Source organism: Cygnus atratus, chromosome Z (assembly GCF_013377495.2).
Source record: "Cygnus atratus isolate AKBS03 ecotype Queensland, Australia chromosome Z, CAtr_DNAZoo_HiC_assembly, whole genome shotgun sequence".
NCBI lineage: Eukaryota > Metazoa > Chordata > Aves > Anseriformes > Anatidae > Cygnus > Cygnus atratus.
This window is the reverse complement of record NC_066396.1, coordinates 19,223,280-19,249,613: the sequence shown is the minus strand read 5'-3', so window position 1 is coordinate 19,249,613 and position 26,334 is coordinate 19,223,280. Positions and strand designations below refer to the sequence as shown.

At 35.5% G+C, this 26,334-nt stretch overlaps 1 protein-coding gene across 1 annotated transcript; it reads right to left on the bottom strand.

The window, feature by feature from the left end:
- Nucleotides 1-521: 521 nt before the first annotated feature.
- MAP3K1 (mitogen-activated protein kinase kinase kinase 1) lies at nucleotides 522-26,334 on the bottom strand. The gene is made up of 20 exons (XM_050716514.1): nucleotides 26,108-26,334; nucleotides 25,509-25,659; nucleotides 22,733-22,939; nucleotides 20,821-21,021; nucleotides 19,833-19,949; nucleotides 19,142-19,290; nucleotides 16,657-16,778; nucleotides 15,843-15,924; nucleotides 15,539-15,716; nucleotides 13,233-13,523; nucleotides 12,676-12,797; nucleotides 11,412-11,503; nucleotides 10,963-11,152; nucleotides 9,372-10,647; nucleotides 8,198-8,350; nucleotides 7,374-7,536; nucleotides 6,010-6,141; nucleotides 4,895-5,037; nucleotides 4,305-4,436; nucleotides 522-3,192 (listed from the first exon to the last, which is right to left on the bottom strand). The coding sequence occupies exons 1-20, from the start codon at nucleotides 26,128-26,130 to the stop codon at nucleotides 3,043-3,045; spliced, it is 4,074 nt and encodes a 1,357-aa protein (XP_050572471.1). The 5' UTR covers nucleotides 26,131-26,334; the 3' UTR covers nucleotides 522-3,042.

Below are 26,334 nucleotides of genomic sequence, written 5' to 3'. Positions count from 1 at the left end.
TTCCATCTTTTAAAAATCATAATTTAACTGCTGATTGCTGCTGCCAAGTTTTGTTGTTAAACTTATGCTTTAACCTCTATTTTCAGAGAGCCACGTAAGTAATGAAGGAAATAAAGAGGTTGATCCTTTAACATGTGGAATTTAGTAGTGACAAATCAACACTTTAAAATCAATCATTTTTTAAATAAAAATATTCCCCCTTCATCCCCCCCCCCCCCAAAAAAAAAAAAAGGCAATCACCAGAAACACATGCCCCTAGCTTTACAATACATATTCAGGCTGTTTGGAGGGAAAAAAAAAAGAGTTTGTTTGCTACTTAAATCAGAAGCAGCAGAAACACTTCACTGAAAATCATAAAAGAGTGGATTAACTTCCAAGGTATATAGTAACTCTTAAACTAAAAATGGGGAGGGTTTAGATTAGATATAAGGAAGGAATTCATCATGATAAGGGTTGTGAGGCACTGGAACACATTGGTAAACTGAACGTATTGATAATAAGCAAAGGACAATATTTGTTCAAAAACTTTTATTTACTATAAAGACAAAAACACCAAAATAGGTACAAATTATACTATATAAAATTGGTTCAATGGGGTAAAAACTTTTAATTAAAATATCTTGATATATTTAAAATAACAAAGGATATAATGAAGCCAAATTTCTTAACCCAGAGATTTCTGTAAAATTTGCTTGCACAGTAAGGTGCTAATAGAAGTTAGCCCTTAAGCCCTGGAAATCTTAGGAATCAGTCACATAGCAAATATAATTTCATTGTGAAAGTGAACTTTGGTAGAAGAAACTCTATAGGACACCTGAGGTAGTAGAAACTGGAATAAACAGCAGTAGACGTTATTTACAACTTAAGTACCAAATAACATTAAGAACACAAAAAATAATTACACAATACAATTTTCAGTCCAGCTTTGATCCAAAGAATAAGAATATTACATCACATCTGCATTTTAAAAACACCACAGTTACCAGCAAGCTGAGGGAAACGCAAACAAACTCAAACAAAATGCATTTGGACATCTAGAGGCAGTTTGAGTTTGAAATGTGGTAGGCATGGTGATCTACAAAGTAATACTGATTAGCTGAGGTTCATCAGTTTATACAGTTTACATTTCTGCCAGAAACAGTATTAATCTGACAACTGATCTTCCAGTACATGAATTGGCAAGAGTGCATCCTTTAAAGCTTGCACATAAGAAAGACATGGAAACAATCTTATTAGAATGAGAAATTCTAAAGTGGTCAAAAAAAAAGTCAAGTACAAAACAGTTAGAGCTACCAAACTTCACATTTCGGTATTATCTTTTTAACTCTTCAAAGTCCACCAATCTGCCAAGACAAAGGAATGTAAAATTTCCAAAAGAAACACATTCACAACTAATGACACTGCTTTTTTTTATTAGTATGAGCACTATCATTACTGTAAACTTATCTTTAAGATGTTTTACCTCCAATTTGTATTGTACATTTTTAAACGTACTATAGCTTATTTAGTTTGTCCTGAGTCTTTGAAAATAACCAATTCTATTTCAGTCCCACAATTCAACTGGCTTCTGAAGAGTTAAAACACAAACAGTATTTTTATCAAATGGATTAAACACAATCAGTATATGATTTAAAAATATCCCCATTAAAAAAAGCAAAAGAAAAGCTGCCATTTTCCTTCAGAATTACATGCATCAGAATCTAAAAACCTGCCTTTAGAATCATTTTAAAAACATGTTTTAAAAACACACCTGCTAAAAACAAAAGTTTTGCACTATATATAGGTGAAGCTTTACTTCACATTTTATCTTGCTTTTCAAGTCCAAGTTTGTTTCTTGTTAAAATAAATACCTTTCTTATGGTAAATTTTTTTAAACACTTAGAAATTAACTTATCACTAACAGCTACAGTAAATAGATGATGTATGGCAGAAGGAAAACAGCAGGTAAAACTTATCATCAGTAACGTATGCGACCTCAGTTTTGCTACAGAAAGAATGAGATTTACTCATAGTTGGCACCTGCTCCCACAGAAGTACAGGACAAAGTCTCCCATAAACTTCAATGTGAACGGGGTTTGAGGCCTTTGACTTGAAGTTTCTCTACTTAATTTGCCAGAACAGATTGTACAAAAAGCTATATGAAAAGAAGGCTCAACAACTTTTTGCGTGATTCAGACTCTGAATTGTTTTACGCAGAACATTTTTTTTATAGTAAACTATACTATGAGAGCCTGAAACACTGACTTGTTGAAGGTGGCATTTTATTTCATTCCATATTTCCAGCAAATCTGTTTTTAAAACTTGTGTCAGCAAGATATTCAGTGACACAGTTTGCATCTTTTTCTAAAGACTATTTTAAAAGATCACCTTTCCCTGAAAGTTAAAAATACAATGAAAGCACAAAACTTTAATTTCAAAAGAAATTACACAGCCAGCAGTAAATGCACAGTGAACCTCAACTGCCTGCTCTTACTTTAAGGAAGGCAATTTTTTCTTTTTTTTTTTAAAGTATCCATCAACATTTGGATTTCTTACACAGAGAACTTTGTATAATCAAAAGGGACAGATACATAACTTCCTTTTAACCAGTGCCAAAAACTGACTGTAATTGCAGAATCCTCTGCTTACATGTATGTGATGTAAGATGGAACAGTGATTGCTATATTAAAATAGATCCTGAGCCCCTCAGCCGCTAATATTGCTGAAAAAGTGCTCCAAATAAAGTAAAAATGACTTATCTGCTAAATAATCATGCAGACTTAAAGCAAAATGCTTTTGTGTTGACACAGAGCCAGATGTTTGAAAAGGCACAGTTTACAAATCTCTGCACGTATTGTGAAATGTTGAATACTAAGCTTAGGTAAAGATCTTGATTTGTCAATCACATACTTAAGTAGGGTCCTCCACTGGCCTTAAGTCCTTGATGTATCTGTCATTAAGGCCATCAGAATAACACAAGCTGCTGTGCTTAACTGCACTGAAAGACAGTTATTACATATTCAGTAGCATCTTCTTCAGTATATCAGCCTTACACATAATTAACTACCACGTAGTACGGAAGACTGGGTGTTTCAGCAGCTCTCTCGATGGGGGTCTGTCCTGAGGTTGAAGTTCTAAACATCGAAGAGTCACATCCCTCAAACCAGGAGATAGATGTGAAGGGATTGATGGAGCAGTAGTTGCACTAGCAATCTGAACAAAGAGAAAAAATTTTTAGAAGTCAGTGACTCTTAAGCCCCCTCTTCTACCCCAAAAACCTTCAACAAGCTGATCATTTTCAGCTGTCAAGTTATACCGCATACTTTTATCCACTTAGCACATTTCCCACTGCAGTTTGAGGATTAATTCTTCAGTGACCAGCTGCAGGACATGCCATAAGAAAGAGGTTTTATGTCAAACTTGTGGGTATTCTTTAGTCTACTACTTGCCATTGGTGTTAACTGCCATGATGGAAGAAAGCATGGACACAACTTGACATACCGTTATGCAACATTGCTCAGTTAAATCTAGGTTTGCTCTCTTGCTTTGTCTTTACTGTGTTTCTGCTACCACCCCACAAGACAATCTTTTTTCAGATGGAAGAAGATTACTCCCCAAATTCATTTTCACCTTCGCTAGGCAAGATGATTGAGAACACTAGGGTGACACCACCAGATTCACACAGACATCAAATCATTAAGACAATTACATTTCTTATTTGAATACTACTGTGCTAATTTTATTTAGTGTGGAAAGTGTGGAAACACTTTCTTCAGTCATGCTAGTCAAGACGATTATCACTTTCTTTACCCGTGACAGTATTTTCTTCATTCATGCCTACAGTTCATCTAGATTTTTAGAATTAAATGTATCTAATTAATTTTAGTAAGAAGCACGAATGCTGAAATTAATGACCTAGAAAAGGGAGGGACAATATTTATATACAGCATGACATAATGATAGATAATCTTTTGGTGAAATCTGGTCGTGGAACATCAGGTTTTACCAAAGGATATTCCCCACTATGAAATATGAATACACAAATGTTTTACAGTAGAAACACTTTTCTTTTGCTCCCATACTTTACAGATCTGTAAGTAAGAGTTCAAATCCTTGACTAGAGAAAGATGATTTGATCATCTCTATTCCTAATTTCTTTTTTGGCCTGATACATTATGTATCTCAGAACAGAGCTTTTTCTGCATATTAAGAAGGGCCATTGCAACAACTCCTACAACCTGTATGCTTTTCTAAAATTCACACTGCTATATATATGAAACTGGTTGGCGTCTTTTGTAGCATATTTGTAGCAACAAATACCTCACCTTAAATATTAGAGCAAGGTGATTGGAGTGTTTCTCTGCATTCCAGGGAGGTTTAGCACAAGCCATTTCTATAACAACACATCCAACACTCCACACATCGCAGCTCCTACCATACTGCTGACCTCTCAGAACCTGAACAGATAGACAAAACAAAGCTCAGATTATCCACTTCAAAGTTTCTTAACTCTAAGTTAAATTCTGTCAAAAAAATAATCAAGTGCATTCTGATCAACATTTCTAGTTAACAGAGTGATCAGTGATGTAAATGCCACTAGAAAACCATAGAGGAGAGCTAGTGAAGTGCCTGATTAAGGGACGAATCAAATAATCTTGCACTCTTTTGACCAAATGGTCACTTGGGCTTTTGTAACAATACTCATGATATATCTTGCAAAAAAACTACATATATCAACTTTGACAACAAGAAAGAAATGTCATTATTCCTGTGTTGGTATCACTCCTATTCTTTAGAGCAACTAAATTTAAAATACATTAGAAGCATTTATAGCAGTCTTCTGTTATTTAGCTGTATGATTTAGCTTACAGAGTTCAAACAATTTTTCAAGTAATTTCCAAAACTGCTTTCTTACCTCCGGTGCCATAAATGCAATAGTTCCCAACAACTGTCCCTGAAACTCCCCAGCACCAGTTCCTTTTGATGCCAACCTGGCTGCAGCTCCAAAATCAGCAATTCTTAATCTATGACCTGTGCTGTCAATTAGCAAATTGGCACCTGTCAACAGCATAATAAAAATACTGCTAGTTGGGTTTCTATTAAAGGCAAATGGATGAACAGACAATTTTCCTCCCTCCATTTCAAAACTATATGTTCACATTCCACCCCCACTATCAAGGAAATCTAAAAAGTCAAGGACAAGTCTAATAACGTCACTTTTTTGTTATGCCCAAATGATATTGCACATAGGTTTAGGCCGTCTGAGAGATTTAGAGAAGGAATCAAACTTTCTAAGTAGGGCAAACACAGGATTCTGGAACAATGCCTGGAGCTCAAACAATGAAAGAAAAACCCTGGAGGTTTTCATTGTCTGCAGCTCCCTATGAAATTTAAACTTATTTCATCCTTTGGTAGCTTTGAGATGTTTTAAAAAGAATTACATAGCAAATGAAAGTTTTCCTATTTTAAGGAGAAATATTAAGACAAGTATTTGCCATTATTAGGTTGATACTTATCTGGATCTCTCTCTTGTTTGTGGACAGATATAGTGATATTAAAGGCAGAAGTTTAATAAGGCTTGAACTTCCCAGTGAAGTCCGAATTTTGTTTTTGTCAAACAGCACAACTGTGTTTACATTCGATCAGGATAAAAGAAGAAATCACAATATTGCCATACATTAGAAACCTGACCTCCTTGTTTTGTCTTGTTCAGATTTTATTATCACTCCACAGTAAATATTTACATGAATTTAACTAATTAACATTTAAAGCTACATGGTGACTTTATATTTCAATTTAGCAATCCAGAAAACAAATTTTTCTATATCTCTGGCATAGGTAGGAAATATCCCCAAGCATGCTATGAATGTTTTGATTAATTTCTGTAGAACAAAGGTTCCTAAGTTGATCAGATGTACTCAGCAGACACCACTCTAGAGATGGTATCCAAGAGAAACACCAGCTCTCAAGCCACAATAGATGCTGCTTTCCAAACATTAAGTTTTAGGAGACCTTTTAAATAATTCTTACCTTTCACATCTCTGTGGATTATCTGATTCTCGTGGAGGTAAGAAAGGCCACGTAACAGTTGTTCTGTGTAATTAATAATAACTGATTCTTTGAAAGCTCCATATTTACTTAACAAATGAGCAACTGATCCCCCTAGAAAATAAAAACAGAATTTATCAACACTCATATTTCACATAATGGAATGTAGCATTGCCTCCTAAAATTGCAGTTCTCTAGGTAAACAGAAATATAGTTGATTACTTGATTACTTCCTGCCAGGAACTGTACATATTATAATGACATAGATGTTTATGCTTCCTAGAAACATCAACCTTCCTTACAAAAAAAATACAAATACTTTAACGTACCAAGTACTGGTATATAGATCTTCAAGGATCTGGATTTTACACTATGCTTATCAAAGTACAGTAATATATCTTGGGCTCAAGTGATGTAAAGACATCTCCTGACATTTTATTACTTAAGTAATATTATTTCAGAAAAATAAAGAAAAAAGATTTTCTGCACTACTGGTTGTAAAAACACCTACTTTGCTTTGCTTGTTAGCACCCTGGTATTACCAAGTAGTTTCTGCCAGAGACCATAAAGTGCGATACTTTCTTGCATAGGAAACATGCAATAGAATGTCTAAACCACCAAATCTAGTCTTGATAACTAGACCACAACAACATAAAATCCCATTCATAAAATAAAGCTCCTTCCTAAAGAAAAACACTTTCTTGTCTCTGCCGTATGAAATAATGAAAAAAATATTACTAAATTACGAATTAATAGATTTTGAACTACCTTTTTTTTTTCCTTGAAGCATCCTACTTACTATATATTATTAGAAAGTTACTTTAAATTCTCAAATGCCTTTGTGTGTCTTCTGACAGTTTTTAAGAAAATGCTTGGGACAGAAACAAGTGACGGGTATTGCAAAATTTCTAACAAAGTTATTTTAAATAATTATTTAAACCTATTTACATTATTAAATTATTTAAACAGAGCTACATAGAAAACTCTGGAAAAATATAAAGCTGAAGGTGTCTGTCTCAAAGTTTGGCACCTTCTTTAGATGCAGAATATGAGTAAAGTACTAAAATTTCTGTTCAGGGCTTTCAACTGCATTAATTGTAGAACAAATCAGACATGGAAAATTTCAAGCCAAAAAAGAATCGCAGTAAGAAAACCGCTATGACTGCTTGAACTGTTTTGTAAGGAAGTAAATCTTTATTCTTTAATCAGCACAAATCTTTAAATCAGCAACGAAAATAAGTTCGCAAACTTAAGCAACACAGGTAATATTTTGCTATATATTTTTGCAGAAACTACAGTTCCAAGACAACTGATACTTTCATTTTCTTCCACATGCAGTTGTTTACCTGCCATCCATTCAATAAAGAGGTTATAATTGCTCTTCTCACATGTAGCACCCAACATGCGAATAATATTAGGATGGTTCAGATGACTCATCATACGTATCTCCTCCCTCAGCGCTTCAACTACCTCTTCTTGCTCAGATGATGTGTTCCTGACATACGTCACCTGTTTTGAAATATGATATTCATATTAACTTTACATAATTATCTGTTCTGTAACTGTGCCCCCTCCCCAAACCCTTTCAGTACAGCAACAAGAATGGATGGCTTTCCATCTCTGTTCACCATCCAAAAACTTCAATTGTTCTTTTAATCTCAAGTCCCTTCAGCTGAGAATTCATCTCCATGCAAGACAGTCATAGAAAAGTAAGAGTGATCTTGTAAGAGTGATCTTCTGGGGGAAACACTAACAGAATCTCTGGAGTAGAGAACCTTTCCTTTTCACTTTGCTGTGCTTAAACTAGGAAAATAGGGCATCACTTTGGAACCAAGAAATCTGTGCTCCATTCCTAACTGTCACTGATGTGTAAACTTGATAAAAGCAAAAATGCATTTGAAAAACTACAAAAAAGGACTATATAAAAATATATTTCAAAATGTATATTAGAAAGTACAGTATTTTTTATTTTATTAAAAAGTGAAAGAAACTGAAAATATTATGTTAATAACATGAATATAAAGATTTTGTATTATGTGTTATGTGAGTACATATGACATGGAACAAAAGAACTAGGGAACAGTCTGAGAGCAGAAGGTTTTTATACAAAATATTCCCCCCAAAATATTGAAGAACAAGCAGAATACATTGAAGGAAGCGAAATATTTACCTGTTTTACAGCCATTAATGTCCCTGTTCCTACATCTTGAGCTTGGTAGCAGGAAGAGAAAGCTCCAAGACCAATTTGCTGACCTTTAAGCCATTCTGCATCTTCTCTGTAATGGTGTTTTGCTTTGGTATGTCCAGGCAGGGTTTCTGGTGTCTAAAAGTTAAATTCGGAATCAATTACTTGTTTAGCATGCATCTAAAATGTAGATGTTCTGAAAAGCTATGAAATTTCCATGTTTATACGCCTCTCTTTGCCCATACATTTATTTATATTGCATGTTAGACATGTTTCAGATGAGATCAGAACACTCATTTTCCATAATCCACACATTCCTACAATATCTAATAACAGAGTGCTTCCTCTATGTTAGTGACCAAAGGTGAAAGGCAAGATATAAAGACACGAATAGGAGCAGGGCTTTTTTCTATTTCTGAACTAATTTCTAGTCAGGTTTTTACTTAATCGTCTACTCTAAAGAACCAAAATCATGTTTTCTACTTAATTTACTACTGGCAATTTGTGTTTCACATGTTGTTACCTCATGCAAATGATCGCAAAAAACAATGTAAGATTTCTTCCCAGCAACACTACCAATTCCGCCACCTTTCCTAGGCATGTAGCCTCAAAAGCTTTCAGCACCTCTCTTACTCCATCAAGTCAATACACTCAACCATTTTGGTGAACTTTCATAAAATACTCCTTTCTCTCTCTATTGTTATTTCTTGTGCTTCTGTTCACTTGCAATCATTGTTTTTCTGGCTTCTAAATATCTCGCAGCTTCTGTCTCAACACGTGCTGACAGCATAATCTCTTCCTACTCCTCTTTTTCTTACAGAAACTAATTTAGTATTACATGATAGCCTTCACAGTAAATCAGCACTAAGACCCAGTTCAGTTCTTCTCCTTCCTGAAAACTCCTCAGTTTTACACTTCCTTATTTGCTTTTTTAAAGGTTGGCACATTGAATGTCTCTCTTCCAAACACCTTCTCTAAATTTGTTAATAACCACAGAAGGTTTCTATTTGCACATGCAATGTGCATACCGCGGGTGTATGTTTATATTCCAACTTCTAGAAGATACTGAGTCTGTGTTTCTGTAACTCTTCAAACATACCAACACTGCTTTAAATTCCATGAATCTCAATTTATGCTAAATTTCCATGTGTATACTTACATCCTGCTGGATAATTATGATATCTTCACCATTTTCAACCTGTAGTTGGGGAATTATTGGCAGGGCATCTTGAGACGCTGACATTGCCATAGCAATAGCTAAAGCCTCCTCTTCTTCAGCTTCCATCTTTTCCTTGCATTTTTGATTATGATTTACATCATCTTTGTAAGTATCATCATTTTCCGCCCGCTCAGGAGAAAGAACTGCAACTTCGGACTTGAACGTAACTGTGCCATCACTTGTTGGCATGGAAGCCTCAAGTAGGTCCTCAATACTGGAGTTGAGCTCTGCATTAACATCCAACCGACACTTCTCATCTACCGGTGTGAACACCGTCTCTTCACTTGGAATAACTGCGCTGCTATTACTACTATTGCTGTCACACTGTGAAATATCGTTCAGGTCAAGCGTCATACCATTTTTTGACGTTTCCCCCTGCTTGTTCATATCACATGGAGTGGGTCGTGATGGCTTTGGCCTGTGTATGTGACTGGATGGCAATGGCCTGGCTTGGGTGAAGACTGGAGAAAGTTTCTCTGCTTCTTTATTTTCAGAACAGTTTCTCTGAAACTGGAGAGAGAGTTTCCGCTGTGTTTGAGGAGAAGGTGAGGGGATTTTGCAGGGAATGAATCCCTGAGGTCTGAGTTTAGAGACATCTGTTACAGTGCCAGCTGGTACAGATGGGTTTGAAGGAGAGAGAAGCGTTGGGAATAGTGACTGGGAATGATTGGATGAGGAAGAAGAGTTCAAACACTGACTGTGGGGTTTTCCTTTTGTTTGAACAGCTGGCTTTGGTTGCTCAGTGGTTACTGATGAAACAGGAAGTCCCACAGCAAGGCCAGCCAGTGTCTCAGAAATGTCCTCTGGACTGGCACTCATTTTTTTGTCACTTAAACCTTTCCCACTTTTCCCTGATAACTGGACAGTATTGTTAGGTGTATTATTTTCTGTAGCTTCTGGAGAGTTATCTGGTACAGGTAGCTGCAAAAAGTCTTCATGTCGACAATCCCCAGACTGCATTTCTTCCATCCCTAGCTGGATAGCTTCTGCAATTTCCATTTCATCTGCTATTGCCATCAAACGTCGACGCATCCTTGCATAATGAGTTGAGCTTGTCACACTCAACATTTCTAAAAGCTTTACAAAAACATGAGGCACTCTTGCCACCATTCTTGCGGCACTCAAAAATACTCTCCGCGACAGTTTACCAACCATTGAGTGGGAATTGTCAATTGACTGCAAGGCGAAATTTAAGAGGGAGAGAAGTTTCTTATACCTGACAAAAAAAAAGATAGTGTTTTATACAATGATTTGCTCTAGTTAACTTGCGCTAAGAAAGCCATTTCAAGACAAAGTATTTAGCTATCAGTTCTGCAGTAGCAAAAAGACTTACTGCTGCACTGATGCTTCAGAATTATTTAACAGATCAGAAATTTAAAAATGGCAATCATTTGCTCTCAAGTTGGTTCACTGTTTCCTGTAGTATACACTATTTGTCTACAGGAATTAAACCTGCCATTTTTTGAGAGATCACCAACAATATGCTCAACTACAAAGAGTAATAGTCAAATAGTGTAATGTAAGCAAATACCTGTCTACTACAGTATCGGCCTGTAAAACATCTCCACAGACAATGTGAGGATAAAATTCACCAGGAAATTCCAACAGAAGTCTGTCTATAAGACAAAGTCGTCCCAGTAGCGCTTGCCAGTTGCTAGATTCAGTTTGGGTTCCAAGAATACAATTTAAGACATAATCAACACCACCAATACCAATGGACCCTAAAAAAAAAAGTAGTTAAAAATAAGGATTAGATACATACCTTCACTGTTTAAATTCCATAGGGATCAGAACTGTGTCACACAGAAATACACCTGTGCGCATCTCTAACCCCATCTCTCTATGGGGTACTAACCCCATCTCTAAACTCCAAAGACCAATGCTGTTGCTGATTTTGGATAAATTTTGTATTTAATTTAAAACACTTCAGTATGTTTGCTTGTAATTATAATTCATTTATATATGAAGAGCTATTATTACCAGACTTAAGTATTTCTCTCCCAACCGCCAGCTCTCCTGCTTGGCCTTTACACATCTCCAGTAGTGTTGAGACTGAAAGTTGACTCGTTCGACTACAAGAAATTAAAAACAAAATTATCTCTTTTAGCTGATGATTTCAAGGGAAAACATTAAAACATTTTAATAACCATTAGCTTGGAACTCTGCTTGGAAATCAACTTCACATCATTTTATTCCAATTGCCTTGTATAATGCTCTATCTTGTAAGCTACCACTAGCCGTGAGATTTTTACAAGGGCATTTCCAGAAACTTAGTATCTATCACTAACAAATAAATAAAACAAATAGCAGTCAGCTTCCCCATCTCTCAGTACATCCCCATTTCTCAAATTCTTAGAGAGATGCTTTTAGGCAATAATCTCTTATTAAAGAAATCATTCAACAGTGCGTTAGAATTGTCTCTTGTAAAAACAGGACAAATTCAGAAATCCAACAACAGCTTTATTTCACTTTTTCTTTTATTTTAGATGCTCTATTGCTAGACTATTGCTGGTGGGGGTAGGGAACATCTCCAGCTGGTTTTAGAAGCAATGCTGCTTATTAGGAACTAAACCGAAAGAGACAAATCATGCTGATGGTCTTCTGCATCTAGTACAAAACACAGCTGAAGAAATGCTTGGTCTGGCAGAGCAGACAGGGTGGCTTGGGACAGGAGGACAAAGCCTGCTCAAGCCAGAACTGCCAGAAGACATTCATTCAAGAATAGCCATCTTCTATCATTATGCTACGAAGTAAGAACTAACAGTATTATATTAACACTTAAGGAAATAGATCTACAACAGACTTTGCTTTAGTAGGAAACATGCAAATATATTAAACACAAAACCTGGTAATTGGTTCTTGCTATAGAGTTTTAAAGGGGAGTCAGGATAATTACACTAAAGCAATCCAACCAGTTGAAAAGGATGCTGAAAGGCTGAAGACTGCACCTGACATTTTCTTTCATTTTATGGGAAAAAGTCTTTATGAAAGCAAAGCATCGTATAAGATCTGTAAATACTGGAAAAATATTATCAGATGTGTTCAAAACCTATGTCTTTCAAGACTGAAGTTGGCTGTAGCAACTACTCTTTAACAAAAACATACCATGGTATGTTTATACTTATGATCCATATATAGTTTACCATCACCTGTAAATGGTCTTCTAGTTTCACATAAAATATCAATAAATTAAGCTTCAAGGCATTTCAGTAACAATAGGTATGACGTTCATGGGACACCATACCTGTTGGCATCTGCACATTTAACTAATATTGTCTCTACAACTGGCTTGAGAAGGCGCTGTAGTTTAGTCCTTTCTGCCAAAGTATGACAAGGAGTATATACCAGCATGGCTCTTAAGGTTTTCTAAGAGAAAGGAGAAAAAACAATACATATGAAATTAGTTATACATTTTGTTTGCTTTTTAAATTAAAGTTGCAAATAGTTTTATATAAATTAAAAATACCAGTGAAATTTTGAAAAGATAAATAGCTTAATATGTACTAGCTGTTAGAATTAGTCATGTATCCTTTGAGATTGGCAAGAAGTCAGCGATATAGTCACTGTTAATACTAAGCACTGTAGCAAGCATTTCCTTATTTTTATCCAGTAGAGTCATGCCAATTCATTCTTTCTGTGGATTTTATTCATCCTGCTTTCAGATACTTAATAGTCGAGTCATCAGTGATGCTTAACAATATTTACAATTCCTGACTTCATACACCCACTCCTTCTCTCTCCCCTTTCAGAAGTGAAGTAACTTTGAAATTACCCGAATACAAACAGTAAACAACTACTTACTAAAGCAGCAACATACACTTTGTAGACAGGGTCAGCACAGACCATGGACAGCACACTGCAGCAGGATTCCACCACAACATCTCCTGAGATACTGGTCTGAGACGACCCGCTAGCTGCTCCCAGAGCTCCAGCACTTGTGTTGTTTCCATTGCTACTTCCAGAATTTCCAGTGCTTTCACCATTAGCCAGTAGTAGAGCACCACTAACATCATGTGAAAGACGTCTAAGTGCCATCTCTCTTATATTCCAGTTTCGAGAAAACAAGCAGCCAACTAACTCCATCCCAAACACCTGCCAAGGAAGAAGCAACTTTGCATGAGTCAAATTGAATAACACTACAACTTAAGAGCAGCAATCAGAAAAGAGAAAAATGTTTCTGTTGAAATACCATCTAAATAAGTCTAATAGCAAGAATGTGTCAGAGGGTATACAGTATTTCTTAAAAAAATTCTATGATAGAAATGAACTCTCATAAATGATGTGTCATCAGTTCTCCAGAAACTCTGCTAGGACAAGTTGGGAGATGATGGTGTGGCCAATTTCATTCACTGTGTTTCAATCACTCACTATGCAGTCTCTTCATATACCTTGGTATAAACAACCCTAAAGCCAAGTTCTAGCTATACTAAGCAAAAGTTGCAACAGAAATAAAGGTGAAACAAGTTCCACCATTCTTCTTTAAAGAGTGTGATCCTTGCTCAGTTGAACCCACCTCTAGGTTGGAGAGTATTTATCTTATATGGCTCCAGCAACCCATTGTAAGTAACAGTAATTGACAACTTTGTATTTATGTGATCCTTGCACAGTCAAGATGAGAATTAGGAATATTACATCTTATTACATGGACCTTTAATAATAGGCCTGAGATTAAGTCTGAAACTAAAAAAGGAAAAAAGTGAAAACATGACTGGGAAACCTTTCTTTCTTTGTGCAAATTGAATATAATTATTTCCAATAACAGCCAATCATAAAACTGATGGGATTCAGAGTAAGTTTTTGAATTGTTACAAGTGCTCTAGAATTAGACACTCATACAATAGAATCCTACTGTAGCTCTACCTCAAATAGCCCACTTTAAGCAAAGAGAGAAGACTCTGTGCAAACAACATGTGATTTATGTTCACAAGTGCCAGATCCTGCATCTGGCTTGGAACAATCCCAAACACGAATACAGACTAGGTGACATCTGATAGAGAGCAGCCCTGCACAGAGGAACTTGGGGGTACCAGTGGATGATAAGCTTAACACGATCTGGCGAAGACCACCTCCAGCCCAGAAAGCCAACTGTATCCTGGGCTGCATCAAAAGAAGAGTGACTAGCAGGGTGAGGGAGGTGATTCTCGCCTCCTGTTCTGCTCTTGTGAGACCCCACCTGGAGTCCTGGCATTCAGTTCTGATGCCCCCAGCGTTAAGGTGGACATGGACCTGTTACAGAAGGTCCAGAGGAGGGCCACAAAGATGATCATGGGGCTGGAGCTCCTCTCCTGCAAAGACAGGCTGAGAGAGCTGGGGTCATTTAGCCTAGAGAAGACATGGCTCTGGGGAGAGCTTTATTGCAGCCGTTCAATACCTAAAGTGGGCCTACGGGAGACATGGGGAGAGACTCTTTATCAGGGAGTGTAGTAACAGAACAAGGGGTAATGGTTTTAAACTAAAAAACTTAGATTTAGATTGGATATTAGGAAGAAATTCTTCACTATGTGGCCCAGGCTGCCCAGAGAAGCTGTGGATGCTCCATCCCTGGAAGTGCTCAAGGCCAGGCTGGATGGGGCTTTGAGCAACTTGGTCTGGTGGGAGGTGTCCCTGCCCATGGCAGGGGTGTGGGTGGAACTGAGTGACCTTTAAAGTTCCTTCCAACTCAAACCAACGATCCCTATGATCTTTGTGTTAATGTTCTCTTATACCTGGCCAATTCACTAGATACCACCACAACCACCATAGTAACCTTTTTCAGAATCAATAGTATTAAGAAACTCACTTTTTCCTCTTTTCTCCACATTTTCATCCACAGATAGCATCAACAATGCAAAATTTAAATGTGAAACAAAGTTGGAGGTATGAAACAAAACGCTACTCCTCTTATTCCAAGCTCTTTCAAAAAATCCTTTAGTAATTAAGAATAGCAGAACAAGTGAATACACAAGCATGTTTCATGCTTTCCAGAAGACACAATGATCATAGCTTCTTCTGAAGGAAATGCAAGTAGTTTTGCATTAGTGCTGTGCAAACATAATATTCACTAAGAGCAGCAAATCTGTTCAAAATGTTTTTGTAAAAGAAGCTTCAGATATAAAAAGAAAAATTACCTGAATCCATGGCTCAGCTAAATCTTTATAAGCAGAAGGAATCTGCTGGACCCCATAATGAGTAAGGTTAAAATTGCTCTCTTGGGTTCTTCTCTGTGATCCAACTGTAGATTGCTGTTGAGTTTGTTGCTGAACCACACGGAGAACAGATGACTCCACAGGGCTGGGCAATTCATGACTACAGATTACCAACAAGCAGCACAGATTAATGAATGAAACATTAACCAAAGTAAACACTTTACCATATTTAAGAACATAAACAGAGATCCAGAAACAGACAGTTATATTCAGACTGACCACTTACCTATAGAAATCATGAGATCTCCATTTAGATCTGCAAAGAGGACATATAAGTGGCTCTCTGTTTCTTCTACATTCTTCTGCCCCTGGAAAAAAGCAACAGGATAATATATATTCCAGTATTACTGTGTATATAACTGGAAGATGGCATTAGTATGTTCAAGATTTACTGAAGAATGTCAGTTTCAGGATGCACACTTCTGAACTGAGCCATCTCCAGCAGCCTAATAAATATGTAGTTAAACTTTTCTGCTTCAAGAAGTGCTTCATTTGAGTACTGTAATATTACAAGTAATAAACTGAAATATGGGTCTCAAACATAAGCAATATTTTTTAAAAAAGTATAAACATACATAGGGCTGAATTTTATTTGTTAAAACAAACTATTTGTATACTTCATTTAATGTAGTATGCAAGAATACTCTGTAATTCATTACATAATTCAAGCTGACAGTGGATGACTTTCATGCATTCTAATGGCAAGTCACAGAGGAGTAAAAGTCTGTTCCTAACCTTACTCTGATTGGACATACTCTTTAAGTTAAAAGAGATTCAAATTTCTATCATTGCAGTTAACTTCTTCTCAAAACACAAAATTACAAGCTTGATTGTGAATAACTGATATAACACAGCCTATCAGTAGTACCTAGAATGGTACCAAAGTCTCACAGAGTTGCAATTACCATGTAAGGGCATTTTTTTGTTTGTTAACTTTTATCTTTTAAAACAAACAAACAAAATAATGAAACTCACTATGTTATAATACTTTTGCATATTTAGAGTCACCACAGTTTAATGAGACAAAGATGACAACATACATATTGACATGCAGTGGTGATGTAATTTGTTCCTGCATCCATCTTCACACACAGTTAGGCTTTCTTCATCCAGCATGCCTAACAAACAAATGGGGCACATCTGTTCTTCTTCATCCTTCATACTACAAAATAAAAGGTAATTGTGACTATTAAAACAGCATATCAGAATTCAGAACAGGCTTTAACCATAAAAAAAATTAGTTCCAGTTTGGAACAATCACTTCTAAATGACTATGTGCTATTCAGGAATAATTTTCCTTAAAACTTGGTCTGCATAAGCAAGCAACCAAATTTTTAGAAGCACTGAGGATAGACAACATTTTGTTGAAATGAAAGTCACAAAACGCATGACATCTTTTCAAACTAGGTCAGATACCAATTAGAGACTGAAAGGCCCAGCCTAGGGCACTTAGATTCACACCCCCCCTCCACTCTCCCCCAAGGCTTCTTTAACAAACCAAGCTTTGCTTTTTTACTTATTGTTTAGTCTTGAAAAGCTAGGAGCTTTTCAGATTTTGAAAGCTACATACTTTTTTTTTCCCCATCGTACTCCTTTCAGAGTACTGAGTCATGAGTGAGTCTTTAGAGCATTACAGAAAACTGTAAATACTATTTGATGAATGTAAGTAAACTCAAGAATTAACAAAAGATAACAGACACTCAAGTTTTCTGTCATTGACAGAAACAGATGTAATGGATTCACTAATAAAGTGAATATACCTACATATCTCATGTAGATTTAAAAAAAACCACCATTTGCCTATTTTGCACGTTGCTTCCATTTTATCAACCCCATACCTTAAGTTTTAAATTCATGTAACTGGTGATTTCAACAGGAAAAAAAATAAAAATTAAACAGCATTTAAAGAAAAACTGATATAATCTTCTGCAATATTCCTTAAATGTGCAAAATTTATTATTCATATTAAAATCTTAAGTTATAGTTGGCACGTCTAGAAGTTTTAAGGAATCTTGTATTTGTTCAGCAACAGTAGTTTTTAAAATAAAAATATTTTGCATATACATTTGTTTCTCTACATATATATTCATTACTATTTCCTTTCAAACTGTCGATATGATTTTTCCACTGTAAAACTTATTTTTGAAGAATTAGTAATAAACCAAAAATAACTGCAAATCACAGTAAATATCAGAACTGAGTAAACTTTTATCTCAAATGAATCTGATGCTCAGTGTTCTCCAATACTTATATAATGCAAACACAGACTTGCACAAAATAGTAACCTCTCCCATTGAGCCAGTAATGCTTGAAAATAGCCATGAGGTGTACTGGCAAACAACGGAAATATCTTTTATCCTGCCAAAAATGATAAGCACTACAATGAAGTTCACAATCCAGTGAAGCCATCCTGATGAAAAAAATAATTCTAGACAAGATATCTAATTAAAAGAACTGGCCACATAAATACATAATCTACTCTGAAATCACTTATCTTTTTTTTTTAAGCATAGTTTATTTATAGTGACAATTTGAAAAAAAACAGACAATGGAAAGACAATGGGAAATTAAGGTCACAATCTGTACATCAAAATTATAAACCTGTCTGAATATAGTCATCTAGCCATATGATTATAATCAAAAAATAATACACCAAGGTAGTCCTTATATTAGAGTTTCACTTTACAGAAAAAGTCTCAGTTCTGGTTGCCTTCTGTGGTTTGGCCTCTCTAGAGGATGCCTAGTTCACTCAGCCCACTAATTCATGCACAAATCATTTGTTTAAGAAACAAGATCTTTAATATCAGGAAAAGAACGTGCAAGAGCACGAGTAGTAGAGGTTAGTAGAAAAAAAAGAAAGCTATCAAATAATCAAATATCACTTAAAACTGAAAAAAGACATCTTTTAATATGGTATAAACTAGAAAAATCGCATTAGTTCAATAACTCCCTTCGAAATATTTTAATCATTCATTTTACATGAAAAAGGCTTTTAAAAATTTATCTAAACATATGCTCACATATTTTAGTATATGTTTATAAGCACGCAGTGTGTTTACCCAGAAAATTTTCAGTGTATTCTCATATGTACAAGCATATTTCCAAAGTAGTACAAATTTACTAGGACATGAGAAAAAATGAAACCCTGTTTCTTCATTTGTCAACATATACAGCAGTTGTGCAATTGAACAAATGCACATAAATAACTGTTTCTAAAGTTAATATATGCTTCAGTCTTGCATATAATCACATTTCTAAAACTTGTTTCCCAAATTAATAAATACTAAAAATTATTTTCCCAATTCTAGTTAACATTTTTCAGATGGAAGGTATAAAGCAAATATGCCCACTTCTTACCACAATGACTAACACACGTTTGAGTCTTGATTGTTTGCAAATATAGAGATTTAACGTGGTTTGAAATGAAAGCAGCTTTAAACAAAAAGAATGTAGGTGATTCTAAACCTCCAAAATTATATAAAAACTACATAATAAAGCTTTTAATTCCTTTAGAAAAATACTAACCTGTGTTCTGAACTAGATGTAGAAGTACTAGATGATGACAATGTATGAGAATTTGACATGCGTGAGACAAACTTCTGGATGGTGTTACGAGATGGAGCTTTGATCCTCGAGCTACGCCTACTGTGATATTTCTGGAACAAACTCTCAACCTAACATCAGAAAAAGATAGCAACAGTAGCATTTATGCTATGAATAGCTTGTATTTAAAGACAACATTGCTGAAGCTTAACTATTACTAGAAGAAATCTGTTGACCTTCTTAATATATTAGCAGCAGAACTACCAGGAATTTCAGAAGTTTTACTAATAAACAGATCACAAGAAACACAATTTACATCAAAAACCTATTTATTAAGAAAAACTAATCGTTTTAAATATACACGCAACCTTCTGAAGACTCATGTTTTATTTAACTTTCAGCTAATCAGAGATGCAAATAAATAGGTTTGACTAGAAAATCCAAGATTTGAATCATTCACCACACTGCAACTCTCTACTAATTCTTTTAGTTACACCTTTTATTTGCAGGTTTTTTTCTACCTACATATCTCTTAAGATTAAATGAAAAACAATTAAAAACTAATTCTCATTGCTTTGAAATACAGCAGTTTTCAGCATTTTTAAAATAGTGCCCTGAAGGCTTTTACCTGACAGATTTTAGATTGCCATTAGATCTTTATGAGATTGATTACCTCAAAGTTCTTCAGTGTCTTTCTCCATAGCATTGGGTCTGAGGGTTCAAGCTGGAACACTCGCAGCATAACAAACAATAGATGAATACAAAATGTTCCACGACCACAGCTACAAGTCTGCAAAGAAAAATATATGCTAGGGCTCTACTGACTAGTTAATTACATGGATCAGTTTTCCACACTGAGGTGCATTAAAGAGATATATACTAGGCCCTCCTATTTTTCAAAAAAAGCAAAATAGTATTTTATATATGTGTATAAATATCTTCTTACATGGCCCTACATAAAGTGAATTCCCAAAACATTATTCAGGAATATGTATAAAAAAAAATCAGACAATTATAATACCAGTTTTCTCCTTTCATTTTTAAAAGTCAACTGAAAGCTATAGCTATTCTCTATACTAAAAGAAATTTATGCATTTAATCTTAAAAAATATCTCTACCATAACAGCAAACTTAAATGAGATGCTTCTGTTTACACAAAAGCCGTATGTTCTCCAATACAGAATCAAGGCAGTACTATCAAAGTCTCTGAAAATGATATAATTATGGGTATTAATGGTATTATCACTCCATTAGAGTAATTGTGACATTGCTTGTCATTTATACATACTCCATTAAAAAAAAAAAAAAGGAAAGGAAGTATTTCAGGGTGAGAAACTAGGAAAGCTGCCAAATTTTAGCCAAAAATGCTTAATAAGACATGCTTAGGAGCCACTTGTAGGAATAAGAAATTTACAAAGAAAAAGACTCTAGTTAAAAAAGTCATAAGAGAAGCTCTGGACAAAAATAGTACTTGCTATAAATACCTGACATATCTGACAAAAATACAAGCTAAGCACAGACTGCATCTTTTAAGCAATTAGGTATCTTTGCAGAACCATTAGCATAGGTTGGTGACTGAATCCATTTTGGTTTTGTACACAATTTTCCAAGATTAAATATGAATTAATAAAAGCTATAGATAACACAAACATGTTCATTACCTGAGGCCCAATAAAGACTCTGTATTTATTATCAGGGCTGTCTCCTCCGATTAAGAAAGAGTTTGGTCCTATCTGCTGCAGCAGGTACAGCCTGGCTCTCATAACTTTGTTGACACGACGATTTGTTTCCTCAGGGCTGTATGGAGAGAAGCCATCTGGAGATGGGGCTCTTCGAGGTGGTGTTATACGTCCACTCTGAAACTACAGAAGTGGTTCTATCATTTCCAGTTCCATCAGTTCAGCTATGTATTTTGTTCAGAATGACATACAGTACGCATCCCCCAGACCTGAAACTACAATCTGCTTAGACTTCATGAATTTAAAGGGATTCATTTTCGCTTCTATGATCAGAAATAGAAGACAGAAGAAAAACTGCAATTTTGTAACTAAAGTAGTCTGACATTATGAGGGAAAGAGTCTTAAGTTGCTTAAATTTTCAAATCTTCATTGATAAACTTACCATATTACTACTGAATTAGGACGCATAATTCAACCAGATCATCATTTGTTCATGACTCAATAGATCAAGTTATGAAATATTAAATTAAATTTGTAATGTTAATACAAGTGAAGAAATCCTATGCCTAGAGTTTACAAAAGGAAATAAGAATTGACTTTAAGAAATTCCAAAGAAAAAGAAAAAGGATACAGCTCCCTCTCCTTTACACAATTAGAGCAACTATTGGCTCAGGTTGTTATTTCTGATGATGAGAAACAACAACAACAAGAAAGTGGCCCTTTTTTATTAAAATTGTTTTCATTTAAATTTTTCACATTTCTAATGTTATGAAATACTTTAATGACTATCCAATTTCAAATCTTCTGCTTTGATTTGCATCTACTTGGAATTTTAAGTTATGATGCAGGAGGTTGTAACTGACTTACTGTCCATCAGTTAAGTAAAGGATATTCTAAACTTCAGGGTTTCTCAAGTGAAAGGTAGATATAAAACAAAAAACGAACAATTATGAACAATTTTTAAAAAGCTGAACAATTTTATTATTATTATTATTTTTAACATTTTCATTTCTCTCATCAGGAGGAAAGGAGTTCTACAATGCTGTGCTGTGTGATATTCATCCCTAGTTCAGTGGAACAGCAGTATATATTTTAGTGATTTTGGAAACCTTGTTTAGAACAATGGGACAGTGAAGGCCATTAGATTTTATTCTTACTGTAATTGCACTGCGAAATTGTGGATGAGTCAAATGAGGATGAGTACGTTTGCAGTAACAAATCTGTTACACACTATTGCTCAAACTGTTATATTCCCAAACTTGTCTGATGAACCTAGTTCTTAACGTTCAAAATATTCCATTCCATTCCTGATCTTCTCAAACGTAATGGTACAGATTTTACCTTCTAAAAATGCATGTACTAAAACTTCCTGAATCTGTACATAAAGATCAGTCCTGAAACAGAGGATCACAAATAGCATACCACTAACTGTTCTGGTTACGGGTTATGTAGCCAGAACCAGGTATGTAATTCTCTAATGTTACTCTAATCATCAATCCTGTCCTCAAGAGAGTATATCGGCTTGGAGAACTGACATGCAAAACTACAGTAAAACCAAACTCCTGGCATCTCCTTGTGCAAATCAAGGTAGGAGAACATTCATATCTATTCTTCCTCATTTATTTCCTAAAAAAAATAATATAAAAATTGATAGCAAGACTGAATTAAAAGGAAGAAACACCTAAGAGCATAGAATAAAATTCCACGCAAGAAAAATGTAACATGAGATATGCTCTGCATATCTCACTCTCAAGTGAGACACTCTGTGTCGTAACACCTCTACATCAGCATCTTGCTTTACCCAGTGAGAATTACATATTTATTGCCTCTCTATTTAAGCAAAAGATTGTAGAATATATCCAGATCAGTAATTACATCACAGCTTGCAACTTACAGGTACTGGAGATACCCTTTTTCTTCTAACACCTGGTGATTCAGATTTAACAGTCCTAGAAGATGATGAAGAAGAGCTACTAGGAGAAGGACTACGCCTTCCTTTCTGCGTAGGTGAAGAAGCAGTGCTTTGTCCTTCAGCTTGAGGTTCTAGTGATAGCTTGTTCATTTCAGATCCATCTCCCTTCACAGGAATAGGTTTCACCACCTTGCGGGAATTAAACCATGAACATTAGAATTATAAATTAATCATTTTATATTAAAGCAATACAAATCCATCAAAACTTGCTTTGCTAGCGTTATATAACTAAGCCATTATTCAGACATATGAATTTTGCACATTTCCTAAGCTTCATTATTAACATCTCATAGGCATTATATCTTATTAGTCTAAGAAAAGAAAGAACATTTTTACTGTCCTTTTGTGCCACTTCTGTTAATTGTTGCAGCAACCGATTTATTCTTGAAGTGCTTTTCTGTCATTCATGGTATATCAAAGGACAACAGTTTCCCCATAGGGACAGTAAGATCGAAAGGAATATTTTCCTCCAGACACTGACTGCCTATATGAGAGTTATCTACCAACTACTCTAAGTATCAGTTGAGAAATATCAGGGTTACTATTTTTACAGAACAATATGACCACTTGTTGCAAAATAAGATTACTTTAAACCTGGAACCAAGTACATGAAAATTAAGGTGTGCTGTGCCCCTTGAGAACCCTGCAATACAACTGGAACAGCTACATCACATCTGATAAGTGAGCTAATCATTGTGCTCAGTGCCACACTACCTGCACAGGTATGTGCTCAACCAGAGTGAGCATTTACACTCCTAATACAGGTTGCGTTGACACCAAATTTCGGCACTGAGATATGGAATATTTCAACATAGCTTTCAGATGTCTGGCCCTAAGACCTACATAATCTATGGGAAAATATAATTAAATAATAATAACTGAATTAAAATTTTAATTATATACTTAAAAGCAGAGTGTAATTGAAAGCAATCCCACCAATCAAGAGTTTTAATTCTACGTTTCTCTGTGACTCAGAGGCTTGACTCAAAGCTGAAGGGAACTCCAGACAATGTTTCAGATTAGAAGAGCAGACCTCTCTCGTGAAGTTGCAGAGGTCTCTTTTCTTTTGTCTGACAATCTTTTTTTTTTTTTCCCAAAACCAAAAAGGTCAGGGGGAAAGGGTTCTCCCTGCTTAGGGAATATAAGAAAAAACATCTAGACCAATTTCCTTTCCTCCTGTATTGGACTGCAACCACAAGGTAGCGATGCTATTTTTTAAACAGGATTTAACTGATCTAACCATAGCAATGCTGTTGTCCAGAAATGCATTGAGTTTCAGCAGGCTGGAGGGAAAATATGACAATGAGGAGTTTGGACATATAGACAAGTCACAGTTACCAGTTGCTATTGCTTGACAGACATTGAATATTAAAATACTAGTAAATAAGAATCTGGAGCATAGAAAGTTACAGTAAAAACCCAGACACCTCAAAGAAAGTGAGGTGACCAGAGAAACAATTTCAAGCTATGCAATAACCAAGATACGTTCAAAAAATTAGGAACTGTTTTGTGTCAGAGGTTTTGAGGTATTGCTTTTTTTGTGCACTGTTACATATTTTCAGCAGTCTTTTTTATTACAGAAACTGACCAATAGACCATTTTTCTTTTATTTCAGTACACTTGTGTACTATGTCAGATGATCTTAGCTTTAAATTAGTGCTCCCATCAAGTGACACTGGGAGTCACATTGACGAGTGCAACCACACTTGCATGCAACTAATTGCTATTGATTAACTAGCATTATACTTAACATTGGTGTAAGAATTGTTTAATAAGTTTGGGGGTTGATCTGTCTGCAATTTCTTAAAAATAAAATTACTTAAGAAAGAACCTGAGGGAAGAGCATGGGGGCTGCAGTGGGAAAGCTCACGCTGGGTGTTAGGGAAAGGTTCTTCACCCAGATGGTGGTAGGGCTCTGGGACAGGCTCTCCAGGGCAGTGGTCACTGAGCCTGCTGGAGGTCAAGGAGGGTTTGGACAATGCTCTCAGACATCTGATTTTATTTTCAGGTGGTGCTGTGTGGAGCCAGGAGTTGGACACAATGATCTTTGTAGGTGCCTTCCGGCTCAGAATACTCTATGATTCTAAAATTATTTCTGAGCCATTTATACAAAAAAAAAAAAATGAAAAAGGCTAATGAGGTTCTCTGGCATCCAAAGTTTATCAGAGTTAAGATTTATGTGAAGGAGGTACTCAGATTTGCTTTTCTCTGTTTCTAGTATGCTTGCAGGCAGGTGTTTTTTTTTTTTGTTTGCTGTTTGTTTCATTTTTCCTATCTAACAAAAATTCCATATGCTTACATTACAACATGCTGAAAACCTCAATTTAACTTTCTCAAACTGGAAATAAAGCCATAAAACCTTTAAGAATGAAGGCAGTACAGAATACTAGAGTGCAGTTTTGCACTCAGTTTTTTACCTAATGAAAAACAGTTACTTCTGTTGTTGACATTAGAGGGCAGTATTGCCACAGCAGTACTCCATACTACAAAACCAGCAGAGCAGCTATACATTTGTTTCTGAAAGTGTACATTTAAGAAAGTGAACCACAGTTTCCTGTTAAACAGACTGAAAAAATGAACAAGAGGATCACAGTTAAGAGCCTGCAAACTGTTAAGATAAATAGGTTTCTAAAAGAAAATCTTAAGGAACTTTTATTTGTAACAGTTGTTACAGATAACGCCCTTCAATGTTACTTACCACAGGGCCTCTCCTGCTTCTTCTTTCCAGCCATTCATGTTTCCAAGCTGGCATACATGTTGCCTTGAGTTTCTCCCTGATCATGCGCTCTTCTGGGCGGTCATCCATTTTCTGCAGCCCCCTCAAGGTTTCTTTATTCTCCATGTCACGACTAGAGCAAAGAAAAAAAAAATATACAGTTATTTTTAGTTAAGTATAATACTATAGCATTCTTAATCTTTGTACCAACCTATTCTCCCTCTCATTACAATGAAGCTACTAAAAAAACATTAATTCCAACTGATTGCAGCAACTCTCTCAAGAATTGCTGCAACTAATTTGCTATTCTTCACTCTGTAGCATACATTTTTTGAGGAGTATTTCTTTAAGATGTATTTATTGCTTGTATTGGACAACCACTAAAAATGGAATAATTGGAATGTCAATTATTGGAATAAAAATGGAATTGGCAAATATTAAACCAATACAAAAATTACCCTATATGTTAGGCCATTCTCCAAAAGTTTCAGAAGTGTTGTTCATGCATGCATTGGCAGTTCAAAGCTTGCCATCTCTATTTCAAAAACAATTTGCAAAATGAGTATAAATGAAAAACTCACATCTTCATTCGATGCAAAAGCATGCAACTATGTAGTGCCTCTTCCCATACATGAACTCCTCAAAAAAAAAGAGGGCTTGTAAACTAATACAGAGTATGTTTAAACCAGGCACAGAAGTCACGAAAGTAATGCAAGTGTCCTTGAGAGTTGCTTTGAGTGACTGATGACTCAAAAGCACTCCTAGTCAGCTACAGTTATAGCAAAATTCACAGCAAGTTCACATCTGT

Excerpts from the sequence above, each read along its gene's own strand:
- MAP3K1 (XM_050716514.1), bottom strand. The coding sequence starts at position 26,130 with ATGCTTTTGCATCGAATGAAGAT. Across the intron at positions 11,153-11,411 it reads GAGAGAAATACTTAAGTCTG|GGTCCATTGGTATTGGTGGT; the intron begins GTAATAATAGCT and ends TTTTTTTTTTAG. Across the intron at positions 7,537-8,197 it reads CATTAATGGCTGTAAAACAG|GTGACGTATGTCAGGAACAC; the intron begins GTAAATATTTCG and ends ATTTCAAAACAG.